Raw genomic sequence first — 23,807 nt, 5'->3', positions numbered from 1 at the left:
CAAGGAGAGAATTACAGCCAGTTTTATAAGCATGATTAGGAAGAGAAGTTTTGCTACAATTTAGAGTTCAAATAAAAGTTAGTCATGAAAATTTTGAAAATGAAGTTTTGAAATACTTCAAAGTTAGCAGAGACTGCTTGATCTAGGTTAACTGTGTAGTGTTTGGTTTTACATAGCTTTATAGAGGGAACAAAAACATAAAAAGGAAAAAATGATGAAGATATAATAGGCAGATGTAACAGAAGCAAAATCACGACTAACTGCATTTGGAACAATATGTATTTCAAGGTATTAACATAACTCTCAGAATTTGTATTATTCATATTTAGAGGCGGGTGGACCTTGTTTTTTCCAGCAAGATGGAATTATTGATAATATTAATAATTATTATTATATGAAACAGACATGGAAATTGCTAAATATTTCAGCTAATGGAAATAGGAATGACTAACATGATCTAAAATAAACCCTGATGTATGCCATTAAACAATCAGAGTCAGTCCACATGAAAACACCTGTATTCAAAAATCTGAGAGGGCTCTTGTTAGAATCATTACACCACTTAGGTTGGAAAATACCTCTGAGCTAATTAACTCCCACCACTGCAATACACGCACAAAACTATACATATTGCCAATATAGCACAAGTTTTATGCTGCATGCTCCACAAAGTACATATCAGTAAAATCCAACTCATGCTGCAGTCAAAGAGTAAAATCCTATCAAGGAGGGAAGTGGGAAAACACAAGTAATTCCTTCAGGAAAGCAACTGCTTGTCTTGACAGCAACATTAAGAGCAGGCTGTCAGCAGCAGTGAACAGAAGCTGTTTTGGAGATCATTACTGGTCTGACTGGAGCCCACTGGGTCTGACTGGAGAAAACCAATGGAATAGGACGGGCAAAAACCAGTGTAAGTCTGTTTGGAGCAAACATGTCACACAGCATCCAGAAATGTAGGCAGGTACTACTGTTTACTCCCCTCTTTTTCCTTTACTGTCTTTTCTCCTTGTTTCTTCTGCAGTCTGATTAAGGATCCTGTCTCCATGTCAAACTGTGCACATTCAGTATAGTCAAGGAGGAAAAATAATTTGATTCATAGAAATTCTCAAGCAGAAAATGTAATGCAAATATTGTACTTGAAAAAATATGCACTGAAAGTGTATTACTTATCTTTTTGAAATGCAACCTAGAAATATAGAACATTTCCCTTTAAATGGTGACAGATGAAAACCAGTAAGAAAAAACATAAATAAAGTCTTAAAAATTACTTAATATGTCAGGCAAAGTAGGGTGAATCAGTATTAGGAAGTGAGAATTAATGGCTGATTTCAACAGCCTCTAAAATAGATGTAAAGTATAGAATCAATTTTTGTACCATAAAAACTGTAAGCCACAGAATGATCTCCTGTAAACTTAGATATATACTTAGGCATGGTTACTTGCATCTCATTTACTCGCTGTCGAGGAAAAAGAATGAAGCACAGCTGCACTGTAAGCACAAAAAAAGAAGGAATCCTAAAAGTAGTGAAGTATTTGAAAGAATATTTCACTTCAGCTTTCAGATAGTAGAAAAATGGACTGCAAAACAAAAACATTGCCCCCTTGAAATCTTAACATCACTTCTGTGAAAAGAAGTTCCTTTTGTTAATTACCTTTCAGGGTATCACTGCAGAATCATCACCCCACTAAACAGATCAGAAAGGTCCTTCTGCCTCAAAAAATCGTAGCGTCCAACATTCCTACAAACAGGTTTCTTAGTGGTGACATATTCACTTTACTTCACTCACTTTTAAAATTATTTAACCTAAATCAACTAATCAAACACATTAAACTGATTTCATTTCTTTTTAAATCAGCTTAGCTTACATGCAGTGAATCAAGATAAACTGATTCAAGATCTCAAACAAAAGCATGAAAAAAGTAATGAAACTTATTTCAGGTAAAGGACTAACGTTAAGATCAAAGAAATTCCATGGCTGTATTACCCTTTTAAAGGGGACAATGTCACCTCAGTTTTCTATTTCACCACTAAGAACTGATAGCCTAAAAAAAGGGATTTCCAGGTTGCATAAATTCACAGTGCTTTTGAATCCTGCACTGCTTGAAAGGACAAGAACACAGGATGAGGTACTGTATAAAGGTGACTGTATTTTACCCATTTTTCTCTTCCAAAAACTTAATTAAAATTTTTTCATTACTGTGCTGTACTGGCTCTAAGTTGGTCAATCTGCCGCATGAATCATTGTAGTGTGAATTCAGTGAATGGTTCAAAACATCAGGGCTCTTCATATCCAACTTCTATCCAGCTTCTATCAAATGCACCTCCTACTAAAATTCCTAAACAACTAAGATTCATTATCTAAATAAAAAAAACCTGCATAGTTAATACATAGCATAAGTCTCTCACAATTCCAAAAGCACACCAGAAAACCACACACCTTTAGGATCATCAATTTTTCCTAAAGCAACCTCAAATGAAAACAAAAATATATAAGCAATATAGGACCCCTAGAGCTGAATATTTAAAAGATACTCTTTTTGACAAGCTCGTAAGTGACTTTAATTCCTACTTCATCAGTACAGACTGACATTCCTAATTCAAACTTTAGGTTTGTAACACTGTTTCCTAGTTCTACCTTAAGCAGCACTGAGGGTAAAATCCTGCAACATCAAAAAGCCTCTCCCTTTGCACGTCCTCAAAAAAAAAACCAACCCAAACAAACAAAACCAACAAAACAAAACCAAATAATTTTGTTCTAATATCTCTACAAGCAACATAGTGTAGAAAAGAATACAGTTTTCTAAAGTTACAATAAAGACAAATCATCTTAGTTTTCTATTTTTGTCCCTAGGAAATCTTAACATTTTGCGTCTTACAACCATAAAACCATATTATCATTTTGGGATCCCCACACTTGACACCAAGTCTTCCAATGCCAAAAAACACCAAACCAACTGCTTACATTCTAGACCTAAATTCCACCAGGAAGCAGTAGAGATCACAAGCTCAGAGGTTATGCGCGGCAAAATACCAGAGAATAAGTTTTTTATATGATCTGAGCTGCCAGCCATACAGTGCTGCTGAAGGTAGCCTTGAAGTATGTCAGCCTGGTCCAAGAGGGTAAATTTCTGCAATTCTGAAAATATCTGCCTCCAGTTAATTTCACAGTCTACATGAGCACTTTTCAATATGGTACCATACTTTGAGTTCCACTAATTACAGGTTCCATTTCATATGAACCATTTCATTACATGTTTTTAAGTATTAAAGTAGAATCCCAAAATCCTGAGTAGCAATATTTTATAATGAGATAGAAATGTCAACACATCACTCAGTACAAGTACACAGACTTCAGCTGAGCTATTTCAACAGTTCAAATGATTTCAGAGTTATAACACCAAAAACTTCTAAGGCTATGTGCTTAAGAAATTAAATTCCATCAAGACCAGCATAACTTTAACATAGTGTTATTTTTATAATCCAAATTCTCTCAATACAGTGCTTGATTCCACAACAGCTCATCTGTACATTATCAGCAAAAATCCCAAGATTTAAGAGATCCTTTTGGGGGAAAAATACTAGAAATTATGCCTATGAATAAACTTACCTCCCTCAGCCAAATAGTGAAATAAGATGTTTGGTATTTGAAAAAAACTAGATAAACAATTCTACTGTAACAACACAGATTAAATCAAATTATTTCAATGCCATTTCTGTATTCTTGGTTTTTTGATCATATTATTATGAAGTATTTAACTCCACTTGTCTCTTGGTTTAGCATTTATGATGACTTTAACAGCCAGTACCATGGGGTAAACCTTGACAAGTTTGATGCTCAGCCTTTGAGATCTCAAATTCTCAAAGTAGAATTAATTACTCGATCATGTTTGTGCAGCAAAAGATGCAAATCTGCCTGTACTCACCCTGGTGGGCAGACACAGCCTGACACACAAGGAAGGTGTGCTGAGAAAGTGAGGTTTAGCAGCTGATTCTCACAAGTCCTCTCTCTGCTGAGCTCTGGATCCACTTGTGGATTGCTGCAGTTAACATAAATCTGTCCCACTGGGCAGCTGTGTGCTGGGGGGAAATGGACAAATGCTTTAGTCTTCACACCTAAAATTTTGTTTTCTGTAAATGTGTGCAATAAGGATTGGTAACACAGAGATTATAACATTCAGCAATACTAGTAACATTCAGTTGCCTCTCCTCATTATTTGGGGCAAAGCTAACCTTTATTTTCCCTACTGAAGGTCTGCTGTTTATCATGCAGCTAAGCTTATCTGCATTAGCAAGCAGAAAAAAAAATACATTTTAAAGTACTGGGGGGAAAAAGTTTTTCAGATTTAACAGTATTTTGAACAGTTAGGCTGGTACAAAGCAGGAGCATTACCATCAAACACACAAATAGGATCCCCTCTCAGAAATTAATTTGTACACATTGCACTATCTTCTAGTTCAGACAAGGGGTTCTACCAAGACTGGAGGAAATGTATTCATTGGTCTTGAACCATCTTTTCCCTCTCCCTTCACTCACCTATTACGTTGTTATCACAGTTCATTACTCCATCCCTGCAATGGCTGCAAAAGAAATATAGACAAAGATGCACTGAGAGCCAGGAAGAGCTAAAATATATTAACATATTCTATTTAGTAATGCAGAATAAGTCAATAGAAAATAATTTTATAAATGTTTGCACTGAACATTATAACTGTGGATAAAGCATTGGCTTAACCCATGAAGAACATTTGTTAAACTCCCAAATTTTGCTTTATGCATAATGTTATTAGAAATTAAGAAATTAAGATGCATAGGCTGACAAAAAAATATGTACATGAACATGCCCCCATACTGCTCCCCAAAACACATTTCCCCTGCATGAAAGAGTTCAATGCTGCATAAAACTCAACCTAACAAGATACTGTGTGCAGGGAAGCACTGAGAAAACTAACACTGACTGCTCCTTTCTAGTTTGAGCCAAAATAGTCCTGTACTCTTCTAAAATGGTAGCAGTTCCTATTGCAGCTCATTGTCAGGGAAAACTGTAGCAGTGATGGCTGAGTTTCAGGTCCTGGTCATCAGTAAAGAACCTGAGGCCATGAAATCCAGCACTATTTTCCCATTCTTTTGCAATAGCTAAAAGAATCAGGATCCCCAGGACTCTCCTGGCTGCTCAGCAGATTCAGAATCAAATTCTGTATGTTCTACAGCCTCCCTGTGAACACATTTGGAGCTGTGTATGGAACCCAAAGGCCTGCAGGAAAAGCACTCATGGACTGCACAGTATCACTCAGGCAAGAGGAAAAGGAGTAGCAAAGGGAACCGAGAGGGAGGCAACTCAAAGGCTGATATAACATCAATGAAAATATTTTAAACAACTTGTTGAAAGCAACAGAGCAGAAAAGCTACTCCATAGAGAAGAAATTCCACTTTAAAAGTGGGAAGTTCCAAATAGGAAGTAATTGAGAGGAATAAAGCATGGGGAGAATGAAATAAAGATCATAATTGTTTCTAATAGAAAGTGACAGATAAGAAGAGCACTTCATCACATAGCATTTTTTCCCAGTTCATCCACACATTTATTCCTACATGATGTCTAATGCATTACTCAGCATAAGGCAATTCACAGGAGCCGACAGTCTGTACTTCTGGTCATCTTATCACAAGGGTTCCATACTGTTGTCTCCTTATCACAAAGGTTCCATACCTTCTGAGTGTTTCTTGTGGGCATCTCCTCAGAGCACTGACTCTTTCTCCTTCACAAAGCAGCCACTGACTCCAGTTCCCCTCTCACCCAGCCACCCACTCTCTTATAGCACTCTTCTTCTCCATGGTTACAGCTGTGGCCTGGTAAAGTCAGGCCTGTTCCTAATCTTTGATAATTGGCCCAGCTCCAACTCCTTAGGGCTAAGATTACTTTCTACACTATCTTTATTTTCTTATATTCTGTCCCCCTACATGTACTTCTGCATTTGAAAGCTGTTTCTCTCAACAGATCTGTATAAAGCCTTATTAAAAAAACACCTCAAGTAAAAATTGTGACTAGATAGGAGACACAGATCTCTAATTCCAGCTAAAATCCTAGTAGTTATAAACAAGCAGATTAATTTTATTAACAGACAAGCTGCCAGATCCCAAGCAATTCCACTGAAATTAGCATCAAGAGGATTTTTGTGTACAGCACTTTTTTAAAAACTACATTTGTGGACCATCACATGATCTGCATTCAACCATATATCCATCACAGGGGTCAGCAAAATTAGCTGAACTAGATCTTTGAGGAGGAGGATTAAAGATTTACCAGGAGAAGCCCCTTCTCTTGGCTGCCAGGGCTGTTTGGCACATTCTGTAAACAAAAACACCTTGGGAGGGCAGGCAACAGTGCACCCAGCCTTTGCAGGGCCTCATATGCATGATGGGCTGCCTGGCACACTCCAGGGAATCTGCCCTAAGGTAAAAAAATAAGCTAACTTGACAAGTAAGATATCAATTTATAACAGTCAGCATTTATGGACTGCTGACAAGAGTGAGAAGGAGTTTGTGTGTGCTCACTAAGTGCCCCCATTGCAACAGGAGTCTGACAACCCCAATCTCTAATGTGGCCTTTGTAACAAACTAAAGTACTACACTGATCAATCACAGACAATTTGGTCTGTTCTGCTTTTAATTAAGTGCTGTAACAACTGATACAGGCAGTCAGAGCTCAGATGTTATTTCTGAAAGCTTGTTATTTACAGAGCTTGTCGTCCACATGACTTAACCTTCTCCAGACAGAAATAACTGCTGAAAAGGATGCAGCTGGCAGGAGCCAGGATCACCTAACAAACTTCCTTCTTTAATGTCAGGACTGCAATGATGCAAATGGAAGAGCAAGAGGACAAGAACAAATGCCAAATGTAAGGAACAATAGCAGAGATGCTTATTTACCATTGGCTGCAGCTAAGCATTTTTTGTGTTGTTTGTTAGTTGATAAAAGCCACATTGCTCTTTTACAATGATTCTATACTAGTGGAAGACAGATTCTTAATAATGCTTCATAAATAGATTTAGAATCTGGTAAAGGGAAGGAGAATAGCAATGAAGATCTATGGACAGTCAGGAAATGTCTATGCTGTTCTGGAGCTCTCCACATTAGTATGATATAAGAAATTCTTGTGGCTTTCCTTTCTGTTTTGCACTTGAACATATTGCATTAAAAAGCACAGCAGCCTGGAAAGCTTAAGTTCTAAAGGACTTTTGTCAAACACAGAAAACTGATGCAGCTTTATTCTGTAGGTTTCATTTAAAAATAACTAAACCAACAAAAATAAGCCCAAAAAGCTAGCCAAAATGATTTGATAGAGCTCTTAAAAATATGATATAATTAAATTGTGTGAAAACACGATTTAGTATCTCACCATTTGCCTAAAGATGTCATGACATTCTCTCCTGGCGGATAGTCAATTCCTTGAAAATAACATGGGCATTCATTTCTGGAATAGAGGGAAAACATGATTGACCCAAACTGAAAAAACAAGATAAAATTCCCATTAAATTACTGTTGAAATTTCAGTTGCTGTGTTGTTGTTGGTGTGGTTTTTTTGGTTAGCAGGGGGTTTTGTGGTTGTTCAGGGTTTTCTTTCATATGCGAGCAATTGATCTCAATACTGCTGTATAACTCAAGCACATTTCAAACCAAATCAGTAGGAAAATGGAAGTTTATGTTTTGTATCTCTTATGTGCCAAAAACCAGATAGAAAGTAACAACTAGCACTGATGATGTTTGATGAGTATCCATGTTATAGAAAAGCTATTTCTGATCAACACAGACATCAGTACTGTATAATTCCAAGAGACCCTGTCAAGTTTACAGATGCCTATCATCTACAAGGGTACAAGTTAATTAGTTTTCCACTCTGACTTGCAAATGTGGTGGTCTGAAACCACGCAGTGAGCGTGGCCATCAGAACTGCAACTTTACCCACCTCTGCACGCATCGCTCCGTCCTGGTATCCAAATACATTCCAGAGGGACAGGCACAGCCTTCAACGCAGTCACTGCTGCATGTCTCTGGCACAGACAGTGCTTGGCAGGTCCTGCCACAGGTAGATACACAAGTACTGTACTCCTTTGTGTCCTCACATGAAAGAGCTGTCCAAATGAAACAAATCTCTCAAATTACGCTGCAAGAGACTCTAGGACCTCCCAACAGTTTTCTGATAAACATCTCCATTCTTTTGTTCCCAATCACATTAAATTCCACTAAAATTGCTATCTTGGCACTGTGCTGGGTAAACTACACAGGTGTAAATCCACAGTAATAACAAGTGCAATGAGTCTGTGCAGTTAATCCAGATTTACACGGTGGAAACCCAACAGCTGAAGCCTTTTTGCCTCTAACTCTGAAAGCACTTGGCATTTGTGCATGGGCTTTTGGAAATGCACAGCATCTTAAAAGAAAATCTTAAAAGCTTTAAATTAAACGTGAACTTCGCAGATGTTGCACAATACCATATTAAATTTTCTGTTTTATATATATATATCTATATCTATATATATATATATCTGTCTCTTGTAAAGCTCTACTAAAAAGACACCAAAGCTCTTGAAATACTAACAGATGAACATATTTTAAATGCTACAAGTGTGACTTTTTAAATATACTGTGAGAAAGCTATACTTGTTCCAGAAAAACAAAATAAAATTAAATGGCTTGAGTGACTCATTCAATCATAAGTGGACACAGCCATTCATGCCCTGATAAATGCAGACAAGGCAGTCTTGTCAGATATATACAGATATTCCAGCTTAAGACATTTAATCTGGACTAAATTAATTCTCTTTAGCATGCATTAAAACATAGATAATTACATGATGTGATGACAACTGCTAAATGTTAAGCTCTTGAATGCTCCTTAGAAAAGATTCTCAGACTTCTTAATAGAGCCACACCTACATCAGGGGTGTTCAGGTTGTTTGATAGGGTTTCCAATTCTATATTTTTTTGAAAAGGTATGTGAGGTCCCAACATGCCCTATCAATATATTTTTCACCACTAAAATTTAATATAAACCAAGGAATTTAATACTACCCTTTGCTTGTGAGGATTTACAGAGTAGTTAACAGACATCACCTTTATCTATAAAGATACATATGTTCTATAATCTTCTATTCATTTTCAACTAAATAACAATACCAAGTTTCAACACTTGCTTCTGCACTTTGTCTATTTCAGTGTCACTGACAGCAAGAGAATAAGCCAAGAGATTGTCAGACAGCAGAAGTAGACAATCCAACTAAAACTGCTTAATACTGAATTCTTCATCTTGTTCATTTAAAGAATTAGATAAACATAGCATTTACAAGGAAAAGAAATCTATTTATGTCGTCTATGAATAATATCTGTATGGTCTGAGATATGCAATGCCATCTAATAAGGACTGACATATTTTGAATTCTGTATACATTTGAAGCCCTCCAACTACTTTAAAAATATTTATAATGTTTCATAAGTCAAAGAACTATAGAAAGGTAGTTAAGAAGGAAGAATCCTCTAGGACACTGGTGACAGAATTTTTTTTTAAAAAAAAGAACCTTGCCCTGTGTGCAAAACGTCGTGTTAAAATTAATCCTTTTCTCATTTCAAAGACTGTATTGATTTACTCCTATTTGCCAATTGCCTCTAAAATCCTCAGGCAGTAATTATTTAAGTCTAGAAGTGTCAGGAAACTCACCACAATCTGGGACAGCTCCTCTGAAATCTATTACAACTCCAAACCTTCGGCAGTGATGAGCATAATGGGCCAGAGCAGAGCAAAAACAAGTCTGTCCACATTTGCAAGTGTCTCTTCTGCACTGCTCAAAATAGGGAACAGGACTCAAATAGGGGTAGCATGGAGCAAAAAGATCTTTCGTAAGGATGCTACAAGCTTCCGCTGCATAAGAGGCTACACAAATAACAGATTAAAAACTGTTTCAGTGAGCGAATTTAAAAAGACTTGGAACAAAAAGTGTCTTCTACACAATGCAACCAATCATGGTTATATACTACTGCCACAAATCTTTTTATCTTTGCTACCTATATAGTTGTACAGAAGGACTAACACTTATGTCCCAATCTGTTTCCAAGAATGCAGCTTTTTGGCACTGCACATTGTGTAAATACTCAAAAGACAAGTGATGTAGCAGGAGACATGAAGATTCCCTGGCACTGCTGAAATTACAGGGAAAACCTTAAAATTCTACCTCTGTGCCTTTACAAGTGTTTAGTGTCAATACAAGAAGTAGTAGAAATTGTGAAATAGATATAACAGATGGTAGTGACCATCTGTGGTCCTCATAGCATCAGCCACCTGCATGTTATCCCAGCTGGACCCTTTCAGCTAAATCTATAGGCTGGCAGTGGGTAAGCATCTGTCCCCTTCTCATTCTCTTCCATAGCAGACAACTAGATCAAGTATTTAGTTTTCTTCAACATTCTCAAAAATGAATACTCCAATAGTTTTAAGTCTCCACCTTAACTAGCAGCATCACCAATACAAGACATTCTAGCAAACTTTAATACATGTCTAACTTCACACAGTGTAACTACAAACCAGAAATAAAAATGAGGTATTTCCAACACCTCTGCAAGTATAACAAAATCCTCCAACAATTTTTAAGGGATTGAACTCAGCTGTCTCTATACTACCCCTAGGTAGTATATATTTCTTTAAGGACTAGGACTAGTTATTACTCTACCTGATCCAGCTAGGAAAATGGGCACAGGTGTACTAAGCAGAAATGCATTTGTCAGTAAGAATCTGCCCTGGCTGCCCACCTGCCTGCAGATGAACATCACATGGATCCACCTGTGAGCTGTCATGCACAAGAACACACCCTGATGAAGTCTTCCAAGAGTTTCCAAACAGCTCAGGAGTGCTTTCTGTTACTCCAACTGGAGATCTTTCACAAAACAGAAGTCAGTCAGAAGAGGTATAGTGAATTTGCAGAATGGTCTCTGTTCTTAGACCCTCTGATTCAAGCCCCTCTTTCACTATTTCATATTCTCTCATCTATATCCACTCATCTATAAAACTGTAATCATAAGTTTCAGGACTCCTTTTTTAGCAGGTAGAGGCACAGAAAAAAAATATATATCCTCTAGAGACTTTTTAAGGAAGACCAAAACAGACCAAATTCCAGTTTTATAAGAAAGTAGGGAGCATCTCTATCCTGATAGTTTGAACTCCCTTATTTGTCCTTTTGGTTCCTTAGTGATATCCAATCCATATTTAATCTCTCCTCTACCTATAGTTTCCTGTCTGTTGCTGACTTGCCAGGCTATTTATCCCTTGTAGCAAAGAAAAAAGAAACCCAAGCTTCCATAAATATAACTGGAAAAGCAATTCAACAGATACCTATGAGGCCTAGGTAATAGAAGCTGAACGATAAAGACTTTGATCAAAACAACCAAGGCACAGTAATGCTGCACAAACAGAATGATCAGAACTGTGCATTTAAGTATGGAGCATTATACTTGAGGGCAAAGATTGCATGAGGCACACAATCATGAATATTGCCACTGCTAAAGCAGCTGGGAGTGAAGGTGTGGCAAAAGACACCACTGTCTATGGCAAGTTTCCCCAGTCTGCTGTGGACCAGGTTGTATCAAGATGCTTTGATACCACAGCCGGTGTCATTCTGAGTACAATTTTTAAGACCCCAGGTTTAAGGGCTGATTTTACAAATATCAACTACTGTACAGCTTCTCATTTGTATGAGAGCAATCCAAAGACTGTCATCAAAAATAGACTACAAAACTACATGTCAAACAGAGAAATATTTTAAGTAGCTTTACATAAATAATATATCTTTGTTGAGATGCTGCCTGTGTATTTTCAAGTCTCATTATAAATAATAGTCTGATAATGCTTTTTAATCTGTAACACAGAAATTTGGCCAAAATTCCACTGGTATATTTGTGTATCTGTCTTTTTAAATGGGAACTCAACAGAAAACTTTTCCATTTTCCCATTAGTTTTGAGGTAGAAAAATTCCAGCTGTTCTGAGAGCATAAAATTCTATTATTTTCCTCTTTTTTACCCTGTTGTATCCTAAATTTGTGTTCTTCTCCCAGCTCCATTAGGCTACTCAAATCCACTGGAAGCCAATTTGTCCTTTAGTGTCTGTGAGGCATATGTTGCTAAGAAACTGGGCAAACAGCAGCTTTGGCTGTGGTGCTTGGGCAGCTCTGAGCACTTCTCCCTGCAGCACAAGGAAGGGAAGCTCAGGCAGCAGCCAGTTCCTCTTGCTGGTCTGCAGGCACTGAACAATGGAGGCTCTGTCAGAGACAGCAGATTAGGGCTCACAGGAGAAAATAGGAGCTGGAAAGAGATAGAGTCTTGCAGAGAGGCACTAAGTTGGGTATATAGGCCACTCTGTATTTTGGACAACATTTTTTATGGTAAAATATCCCTTGTGGATCACACATTTCACCAGAAATTTAAAATATTTCTAGCAAAACCAGGCTTGATATCCTGTAGCTGAAGCTACAGATTTTCTGTTAGCTAAACTAAACCCTACTATCTATCTCATCAACGAAAAACTTCAAAATAAATTATTCTTGGTATCTATCCTTTCAGCTTCATACACACTTGATCCACCACTCTAACTACAGATATTCATATACTGGCAGATAGAAATCTTGCAGCTCTGCATACAGAAAATCATCCTCTGTGTTTCCATTGAAGGTTCCACAAAGGCCCACGGTGTCCTCCTTCCACCGTTCATCCACTTGAAGGTAAAGCCTCAGTCCTTCTCTGTCATAGAGGATCTGTAACCCAATCTGAGTCTTTACTTGCAGAAATAGAGAGGACAGTTTCCGTATCTCAAATAACTCTGGGGAGCAAAAAAAAGAAATCTTGAAAGGCAAAGGAAACCTGATTGAAATATAACATTTTGTTTCTTATTTCACTGGTGTTGGTTTATATCACTTTTATCTAGTTTTTTTCCTATTAAGGCCCTATTTTCCCCTGAACATTGATTTCTCATGAACATTGATTTTCTCATGAAACATTGATTTTCTCATGAAAATACTGATTCAAACTTTAGGAGAAAACCGACAAACTTGTGGGACTCACCACACTTGTTTAAAATGCATTGACTTCACTGAAATATCCACAAAGGTAAACTAAATGAAATCAATCTAAACATATAAACATTACAGAACATTTTTATAGACAAACTAATCCTAAAACCAGGAACATGATTTCTATGATAAAACCTTTTTTGTGAAATTCCCAAAGAGCCAAGTCCTTGCAGACACCAAATGTGCTAATTATTTGCATATAAAACTCTCATAAAATATAACACTAAATCTCACAGTCATATATACCCCTATGCAGAATGCCAGACATCTTCAGGACAGAGATTTAAAAACTCAAAGCCAAAAGAAAGAAAATAAATTTTTTGTCTGAAAATCTGTAGTTCATCCCTAAGGGGCAGTAGGGTCCTTTCTGCTTAAATTTACGTGAGTTGCTTGCAAAAAAAGGGAGAAGAAATTATTCAATTGAAGAACCAGAAGAAAGAATTTCCCCTCAGGCAAGAACTAAAAAACCTTGCAAATGTGAGGGACGGCATTTGGACTTATTAAAATAAACAAAATCTTAATGTTAGAGACAACTAGCCTAATGCAGCTACTGTACAACTCCTACCATTAGTGTAAAAAGTACATCAAAAGTTAATTTGGGAACCATTTCACAAGAAATAACAATACTGACACTAAAATATGCCTTTTAATCTCAATATGTTAGCAATACTGACAGTACATGCACAAATGCCATTGAAATACTGCACTAATAAGAGTTTGATAAGAGTTACATGGTTATGTATTACTCCTTACCATCTGCATAAGGCAGGTTAATTTTGTACTGGTCATAGATCAAAACATCTCCTGAATGAGTCAGGGTCACTTGCCTCTTGGGGTCCTGCTTAAGAATAAGGCTGACAGATTGGATACATGATCCATCCTGGTTCTGCAAGAGAGAGCAAAGCAAACAAGAAAAGTTACGGGGATTGAAAATTTTAAGATATACCCTACTTCTTAGCAGAGTGCACTTAAGAAATGTGCAGCCTTACAGCTAAGTAAGAAAAATCAGTACCCTGAATGATTTCCCATGTGGGTTTAATAATGACATTAACATGCTATGCAAATACAGCACAGAAGTAGGATTTGGAAAGAGGAATTTGAACAATTCTCACGTAGCTCACACAGACACACACAATTCAAGAGGCACCTGATTAAAGACGCGCTGAGGATGAGTTGATGCTCACTAACAATGCTGCACTATCTACAGAGCAGAACTGCAAACACCAGATTTGTACTTTAATGTGTTCTCATATACCCAGGTTCTTTACAAGCATATTTTAAGATATAAAATTCTTTTAAAGACAAACACTAATGGGAGACAGAAACAGCTTCTGAATCATTATTTAAAACAGCACCTAAGTTTATTATCTCTGAGAGGAGTTGTAGAATAGTGCATGTTCCTAAGCTCTGTAGATGAATATTGATATAAAAGGCAGCATCATGCCAGCATATAATATCACAACATCCAACTGACCCAGCTTGCTTATTGCTGCTACCATTGCTTATTCTTATTTGCATTTCCCTTCTCCAAGTCAAAATGTCACACAGAAAAACACGAGTAGGAATACTGCATTGCAGCCTGGATGAAATATTCTTAAGTAAAAAAAAAATCCTAGACCAATCCTATTTACTTTTTTTACACCCACACTCTTCAGTGAAACCTAATTTTCAACAGTACCAAAAGCAACTAATTAAATGAAATTCTACACCTCTCAAGTAACACGGAAATGAATCACAGAGGTGATTAACAGAATTCAGTGACAATCAAAATTTTCAGGACAGGACATCCACTTTCCAGAGTAACTACAAGTACTTCGGCTTCCAATGTCATATGGAAAGAATGATTATTAAAGCATGTACATTAATTACAGCAGATTAACAGATTTTTCTTAACAGGATGAATTTGATCACTATTTAAATTTTTAAAAGAAAAATGCTCTATCAAACAGAATCTGGTGCAGTGGTGGATCAAGAGATGACTCAAACTTCCCCATGTCAGCATTGACCTTGCTAAATACTAAAAGACATAAGAATCCCAGTCAACATTTACTCTCTCACTGCTCTAGAAGGAAATAGGGTTTCTGACACGCCAACTACTGAAATCTTTTGACCATAGCTTGAGACACCAACTTATTTCCACTGGCTTGGTGTGGCTGGATAAAGTTAGGAGACTGTCCATTCCCTGCCGTCTGCAGACAAAGGGGGAAGCACCCAACTCTTGTTTCTTCTATTCAGCCTCCTTAACTGCAAGGCCTTGTAACCATTTAACAGCTATTCCAGAACAATGACAGAAATTGGGTTGACTCTTGTCACACTATTTGTTCATTTTCCTCTCATCTCGATTATGCGTCTTCAAAGTCTCAATGTTGTAAGGAAAACATCTCTCTTATCAACACTATTTTGAGCACAAATTCAAAACAGGCTTATATACCAGAACATATACAAACATATCTGAAATTACTTGGTCAAAGAGCAATCTAGGTCTCCTTGCAGAACATTCCACACTGATTGGATCTGGAACTGTGCTGCAGCCAAGGAATAACCACCAGAGGTATTGGAGGCTGCATTATTCAGCCCCACTGCCTCCAGTGAAGGAATGGCTAATGATGAAACAGTAAAGTTTTAAGCATTTTCAGTGCTGAAAGAGGCAGTGAAAAAGATATAGTCAAGAAAACTTTTGGACAGTTGCACAAACATCAAAATTATACAGTGAATAGCACCATTGATGGTGAAAGAGATCAGAATGCTCAGCTCAAAGATTTACACTTTTATTCAGCTTTCTGACTTTCACTGGGACTTGTCTAATCCAGGGCAAATGTTGCCCTGCTTGTTGAAAACCATTCCTAGAGCTGCGAGGATCTCAGGACAGTACCATGTGGCTCTGCCAGATGCTGGACTAGCAGCAGAGCAGATCACCTGACAGCTCTTCAAATAACACTGACACAAGTACACACAATGGTGTGTAAAGATAAAGAAATACATGCAGAGTTTCCCTGTCTCAAGATAACAATGCAACAGTGAGCTTTCACCGGCAGATGAAATGATAAAATGCAACTTAAAAATGGGAAATTATAAAAATAGCTGGAGATATTTCATCAGCTCAACCAGCTCTCCTGGAGTAACAGTGAAGACAGACATCTGCCTCATGAAACCATGTGCTTGTAGCTTATCTTGCTGTCTTGCCTCTTTATCAAGAAATTAGGTTTCTGTGCATTTAATTCAGCAACAATGGCTACAGATTGACAATATTGTTTGATTTTAAGAAGCTAAAATTTAAAAAATGGCAGGTGGCATGAGGAGCAGAGGAAAACCAAGAAAACAACCCTTCATAGTATGTGTATACATTACTACACAGTATTTACAAAAGCTTTATTATTCCTTCAAAGCTTAACCTGAAGGAGAAATTCTGCCTGATAATTGTTCTCTGTTCCAATAGACTGTTTCTTTCACAGCACTGCCCCACCAGCTTTCGGCAGGTGTTTTCACAGGAATGGCCATTTCTCTCACTAGATACTTAAAAATAAAAAAAAAAAATCTATATTCAGAAGACCTTCTCATCATACAAACTACAAAGCCAGTGAGGCTGTCACCTGAAACTCAGATAAGGTTAAGCTGTGCTGATCACTTGACTGATTCTCCTTCCAGAAAGTGCTTAAACAAAATTTCACATCGTTTTGAAATAACTTGTTGCCTGATGACTGTTTATGTCACCAACTCTAAGGCTCAGGATGACTGGATTCTTTGTGATTCAGAAAGCTAAAATCTCCCCAGGTATTTTCTTTCCACATTTTCTAGTCTGCTTGAACGAGATGGGAGTGATAAGGCTTTTTTAAAGAAGCACATCTCAAACCATCAAGAAATATGAGATTCCACATTACAAATCTTTTAGCTTCCCATTTCAATTCATTAATTTTAATAAATGGGTAAAAAAGATAATGGAGGGTGCCTGGGGAACTGAAAAGCAGCTCCTCTGCCAAGTGGTACCAGTTGGTTGATAATTAGACCCTTGAATAGCTTCTCTGAAGCCCCACATTCTTGCACTCTACTACAAAAACTGTTCTCACTACCCTCTTACCACCTGTACAGTGATAATTAAATCAGCAGCACGTAGCCCTGGGCCATATCCCAAAATCCTCTGATTACCCACCTGATTGCTAACATCCAGAATGCTTTACTCAGACCTCTGTAAAATCTACACCTGTTAGGACTGATCAGGTTACCTTTGTTAAAGGCTAGGTGAAGTATGAAGCTGAACATGCAGTAAAAGCCAAAAGAATCTGGTTGTTTGTTTTTTTTTACCTGCAAACCACCTGGACACAGAGACACATTAAGCAAAGTCACTAAGTCAGGCTGAAGAAGGCAAGAGTCACTGCAAAGCACTGCACAGTCTCAGCAGTGAGGCAGAAAGCCAACTAGTTTGGTTATCACCTTCCCCAACAAAAATTATCCACAACAACTAAACCAAAAAGCACAATTCTGTCTGTTTTGTAGACAGAGAGAAGTGTTCCCCACACAAGAGAATGAGACACACATACATACTCTGTCCATTACCACAGGAAGTATTTGCTCTATTGATGGGCTTTCCAATGAAAACCTTTCCAATAAAAACCTGCTGTGAGCAAGAAGTCACTTTGGCCTCAACTCTTCTTTGATAAAAAAGTTGCCCAGTTTCTCTGGGATTTCCTTTGCTTTTCTTCCATGATACAGTACAGCTGCACTATACACAACCACCTTTCTCAAGCTTCTTGGACTCTGCAAAATTCTGAGACTCTGACACTGACTGAATGGAGACATGCTCATACTTATATTTTGTTTCACAGCTATTCTTTTTTTTAAATTGAGACAATACTAACTTAATCAGCTCCTCAGGATTCCAAGGTTAGCACAGAACAAAGCCGGCCCAACTTGCTAAAATAAAACCAAGGTAACTAAAATATGCATTTGAAGTGGGGAATTGTAACAACCACCAAAGACATCTTGAAGCAGCCTCAACCTTCCTATAAACTGGAAATACTAGCAGGATCACAAGAACCATGCACACAGAGGTCAAAGCCTAGAAGTTTTTTTAAATGTCCATGTCCTTGCCAACATTTCATTTCACAGCCCTCACTGTAACACTTCTATCTCAAAGAGCTAAAGACTGCTAGAGTGTTATACAGCAATTTTATTTGCTACTCAGGAATCCACTTTTTCAATAGTGTTAACTTCGCATTTCTCACCTGATATAGTTCTCCTAGGAGCCACAGAAGAGACATTTACTTGTATCATCAAATTTGAAAATATATTCAGTCTCTACCCGGCTAAACTATTTTTCTTATTTCCCAACTTGTACCACTGAGATCAGGGGACTCCCTGCACTCAGTCTCCTATCTACCTGAATTGAAAATAAATAATTTCTATTATAATAAACTTGTCACTGCAACTTTATTCTAACTTTCTACTTAAGTCTTTTCTGTCCTCCAGAGAAGTAGGTTAAAATGCAGAAATAGAAAATGACTACTGAAATATGCCTTGAGACAGTATAGCATGACAACTTATATAACCATTTCATCTCCCTAAGGAAATCTCAACTGCATGAACAATGGAAACTGCAGAGAAGAGTGACTGCAATCATTAATGCAAAAAGGACTTATAGAATCATACATTTGCTTAGAACACAAAAGAAAATTAATGTAGTTACCTCCACAGAAGTACAAAGCAATGGCACTAAATCTGATTTTATGTCAATTATGTAATAACGTGGGCCTAACATATACAGATGGTCTAGAATTACAACAAAGTCATTTAAGGCTATATACACCTCAAATACCTGTACAGTTGCTTCTAAATAAAAATTATTGCAGAAGTCCATTGGAGACAAAACATAAATTAGGCCAAGGTGCAAACTCTCTCCTACTGCAAGTCCAGCAGCTTGGCAATCACAACTTTATAATAAATGTGGGCAAAATCCTGCCCTTACATGCACATGTAGAATTCAGAGTGTGAGAAAAGCCTGATTCCAGAAAACAGCAGAGCTCTGTCACCTGCACTTCCCATACCATGGATGTATTTTTAAGACCTCTTCTACCTCGACATAACTTCCTGAAAATCATAAGCCCTATCAAGACTGAAAAAAACCAAAACTCTGTTGTCAAAAACCTCACCAGTGTTCCACACCTCACACATAGCTTTCTAATACATGCTCAGAAACGCATATACAAAATAAAGGAAAGAATGGGTCTTGGACATAAAGCAGGTAAAATATTTGGAGACACCTGTGCACAGCTTCAGAAACTGCAAATATGAAATAAGACCACCCTTGGAATTACCTTTAATAGCACCATTAGTATCAGTTATACACATGCACAGGCTTGTAGATTGTTTTTCTTCTTAAAAGCTTTTTTTCCCCTCAGTTAATAAACCCTTCAGGACATAAAGGTCACAAGAAGGCTGCAAGTCCTACCTGTCCACAAGGAGCATTCTGCAAAGACACAGTGAACATTCCAGACGTGCGGCTCTTGGCCAGGATGTACTGGCAGGTGGCTTGGAAAGTGTATTTGCGCCCATCAAAGGTCATGAAGTGAGTGTCTCCTGAGACTGAGCATTCAGCTGAAAAACATCATAAATAATGCACCTAAATCTGCAGTAAAGACAGCATATCCCTCACAGTTATTGCTGCTGTAGAGTTCATACACTCTGATACATTCTCTGACTTATAAAATTGTATTTATATTACAACCAGGTATTAGGAACCGAAACTTTTCCTTGCTTTTGTTATGGAGTTCCTACCTGATGCCCAGCCAGGGTACCTGAACAGCTCCTCCCCCAGAAGGAGGCAAAAATATCTGTCATCTGTTTATTATAGGTATTTGATTTGTTGCTCTTAAAAACTGATTTTCAGAAACATTAACACTTTTAACTGATAAGCCAGGCCATTTTAATATTTAATCTACTGAGCGTGTAGATTGAAATAATACCAATTACATAATGAAACATCATATTAACATCTAAAAGTAATATTTACTGAAGTAAGAATTGACTTGTCAAACAGTATTCAAGACTTCAACATACCTGGACATGTAAAATTTGTACAGATCCACTTTCCTCCAACGCAAGTGCTGAAATCAAGAGTTTGAAATAAAAGTTTTCATAGTTTTATTCTGTGAATTATACACAACTGTCCCTGAGTTGCTCTTCCTGCATCTCTTCTCTATGGAATGAGCACCAAGTGTCTTGAGTCTTACAAAAGGGTACAACAGAGTTAATCAGCACTATCTTCATGGCTGGAAGCTTGTCATGAGGACATGATCATGTGAAATTTCACCCATACACCCAGTGTCACCATAATTTCTTTTTAGCTCCTTAATAACCATTAGAAGAGTTAAGGATTAATAATATATTAATAGTAGTGAGAAGAATAAACACAAGTAATTTGAATCTTACAACTTTTAAAGATAAGAATTGTTGGGGGGAAGAAAAAGCTGCTCATCTGCAAGCTCATCCATTTTCTTCAGTTAGGGTGATCCAATAAAAGGCACTTTCTCTTCCTACAGTTTTTTTCTTTCCAATTCATAAAATTGACTTTTAAATTCCAAAACAGCAGCTTCATATCACAATTACATTAGGCTCTTTATGTCCAAGTGAGACAATACAAAAAGGAGAAAAAGTCAGTACAGTTTTCCTGTGAAGATTTTGAATTCTACATTCTTTTTATTTTTAAGGGAGAGTCCAAAGTGAAAAACAGCACTAAACATTACAGTGTTCTCTGCAATATTTATCATGTTCTCTTCTTCCACATTAATTGCTTAATAGTTTATCTTTTCATTAATTGTAAAACATACAGAGAATAGCAATTTTTTATGTAGAAACAGGGAGCATTTATCAAGTCTATCCAATTTCTAACTGAAATAGGCCTTGAAGAAGTTGTTTCTTATGATCATTTAAGGATTTGTTCAGAATGTATTAAGAAAAATTACCAGTTATTACATTCTTCATAAACCACAGAACCCATTTCAAAGAAACTTCCATGGTAGTCACAAGGACAGTCCATAGGCTTGACACACGATCCATTTTCATAAATTAAGCCTAGAAGAAATAAAAGAACAAGAAAAAAGTGAAATATCCATGACAATGGCTGACAGAGCACTAACAGTTACATTCAGGAACAACACCAATAGTCATTTCTGTATGATAATAAATCTTTAGATTATTTGTTAGTCATTTTCACAAAAAGAAGTGCATTTGCATTAGATTAAATAAATTATATTACAGGGATCAAGTCACTAAATTTCTTGAGATACAGTAAATATAGTGAAAAAAACAAATACTTAATTACTGGGTGAGAGAGAGGAAACCACACACACAAAATAACAAACACAAACCTACAGGCCATGCTGCTGTGAGTACCTTTGGCTTATTTTCTAATACGCTTACAAATCTTTGCCTCTATGATCCTCATTTTACTGATTTTTTTTTGCCTTTTTTTCCTTATTACTATAACTATTATTATTATTTTCTTACCAGAGGACCAGAAAAAAAAGGCTTTACCAAACCATAAAAGACAATTTATGACAAATATTATTAAACTTATAAACAACAAAGTTAGATATAAGAGGCAGGTCTTGAAGATCCATCCATAACTTTCTCTGTCCTCTTTTAGATAGAATTCTGTACTCAACAGAAGCCAATAACTAGAGGAAAACTGGATAGCAACATCTCCTTCGGTGATGAGGGCAAAGTTTTGCTACAGACCACACTGCTAAATACCTCACTTGGCAGAATAATACAACAACCTAAGAACCTCAATATCAACACCTGTTTCTGGCCACAGGTTTATTTATTCTGACCACATTTTATTTATGTCATGGTTTTGAGCTTTTCTAAGCACCCTAACCAGAAAAAAAAATTAAACAAAAAAACCCAAGCTATCAAAATAATCGACCCCAACCAACAAGAAACAATCAGCAAGCACCACAATCAGGAGGATGCCTGCCCTGTAACAACAGAAAAAAAACCATTTTTCACTGAAATTGTGTAGCTCTACAGGTAGAATGTGGATCTGAGCTGAAACCTATTCCTACTTTTTATAGGGAGGAAAAGGTTCCTGTCAGTAAGGAAAACAAGGTCAGTTACCCACACTGCTGGCACTCATTTTATAAAGAGCTCCTGCTTTTAATCTAGGCAGGTCAGAGAGGGATGTAAACCTGGGGAGGAACAGTCTGAATGTTGTGTGGAACCAGGTGTGTACCTGAGAAGCAGAACTCACCATCTGGGCAGTAGCAGCCATCAATGCAGTGGAGCTCACTGCCAATGCACTGGGATTGCTGGTGACATGAAACAGGGCAGCAGTTGATGCATTCACTGTAGGTCAAGGGTTCAGCACACGTAATGACTGAAATGCAGAAACAGGCAGAGAAATGAAAAGGTGTAGAGCTACTGTCACAGGGCACCAATGGATTGCACATGTTCCTTTCAGGGATCTATTTTCCAGCGTGTCAGTTGAGTATCTGTTCTCTAGATAAACACTGTCTAAACAATGACTTTCCTAACACACAGAATTGGAACATATTGATATTTTCTCTATTAAAGGTGCATTAAGAAGGAATAATCTTAAATCATGCTTTCTCACAACAGAGCTATTTGGATTCTCAGACCATCATCAGAAGCAGTCAGGACACCCATTAACAGAGATTTTTTGGAACCACCCTTCCATCATAGATGACAAAGCAGTTTTGATCCTGTGGTCCAGGCAGGCAACCAAATTAGACAATCTCTTTCAAACTTACATTACATGACTTGTAATGTAAGTGAAGTCTTGTAATGTGAAGTCTTAGGCAAGTACAAATTAAATTTGATTTTAACACTTGTGACACACATTTTACATATGACAAAGCCATGAAGACTTTGGCAATATTTAAAAGAGTAGCTCCATAAAAATAAAAATGGCTAATCACCTAAAGAATCACATTGTAATAAGCTTAGTGCTTTAAAAAAATTGCACAGTACAGATTGCACATATTAAAGAGAAAATCCATTGCATTTATGTAGCCTTGAAGTGAGTCTGACTCACTTCATCGCTTCATTAAGAATTACATGAATCCAAAATTGGAGAAAGGCAAAGAACTGAGACTATGAAGGGCAGCCTTTTCAAACCACAAGGAGCAAGCAGCATTTCCAAGTAGAGGAGCACAGGCATTACCACACTGCTGGAAGTGCACACGCCATCCATGAAGTGGCTTTCCTGCCTGGGCACACGCCCTGGCGTACTCAGTGAGCGCTCGACACCAGGTTCCATCATCAGCTGCTGACCTTACACAAATAAAAGGTGACACATTATTTTGCACCTCCATTCAAGCACACACTCATAACCTCATGAATGCTCCTGCACTGCATCCAGCCTTGCTGTTTGAATCTACTTTAACAGTGTTCTAAGGTACTGTGCTGTTGGACTAGGTTGAAAGTCTTAAAAGGATAAAAACTTTCTGCCACATGTGAAGAGAGGCCATCAGTATAAGTATCAATACATTAAGACCTGACACTGTTTTCCTGAATAAACCCATAAGAGCCAGATAAGCAGCAGTTATAAGGAGACTTCAATAAAGATCTTAATTTTTACGTAAGTAATATCCTGCAGAAGAGTCACAAGAAGGAAGTGTAAAATTTCTACCAGTGAGCCAGCAGTGTACAAGAAATGGAAATTAATCTTCTGACCTGCCTTATTT

At 37.4% G+C, this 23,807-nt stretch overlaps 1 protein-coding gene across 1 annotated transcript in view; it reads right to left on the bottom strand.

Annotated features, from left to right (window-relative positions):
• OTOG (otogelin) overlaps positions 1–23,807 on the bottom strand; it is a 92,548-nt gene that overhangs the window by 55,102 nt on the left and 13,639 nt on the right. The window contains exons 11-23 of the mRNA XM_066551897.1: positions 23,285–23,394; positions 22,352–22,477; positions 21,063–21,171; positions 20,158–20,204; positions 19,550–19,695; positions 13,861–13,993; positions 12,680–12,857; positions 10,798–10,922; positions 9,713–9,925; positions 7,964–8,129; positions 7,397–7,471; positions 4,536–4,579; positions 3,925–4,078 (exon numbers count right to left, since the gene is read on the bottom strand). Coding sequence (XP_066407994.1) covers positions 3,925–4,078; positions 4,536–4,579; positions 7,397–7,471; positions 7,964–8,129; positions 9,713–9,925; positions 10,798–10,922; positions 12,680–12,857; positions 13,861–13,993; positions 19,550–19,695; positions 20,158–20,204; positions 21,063–21,171; positions 22,352–22,477; positions 23,285–23,394 — 1,626 coding nt within the window. The remainder of the gene's footprint in view (positions 1–3,924; positions 4,079–4,535; positions 4,580–7,396; positions 7,472–7,963; positions 8,130–9,712; positions 9,926–10,797; positions 10,923–12,679; positions 12,858–13,860; positions 13,994–19,549; positions 19,696–20,157; positions 20,205–21,062; positions 21,172–22,351; positions 22,478–23,284; positions 23,395–23,807) is intronic.

The sequence above is a fragment of the Molothrus aeneus genome, chromosome 6 (genome assembly GCF_037042795.1).
Source record: "Molothrus aeneus isolate 106 chromosome 6, BPBGC_Maene_1.0, whole genome shotgun sequence".
Classification (NCBI taxonomy): domain Eukaryota; kingdom Metazoa; phylum Chordata; class Aves; order Passeriformes; family Icteridae; genus Molothrus; species Molothrus aeneus.
Note: the sequence above shows the minus strand (reverse complement) of the source record. Positions and strands in the feature narration are given on the sequence as shown.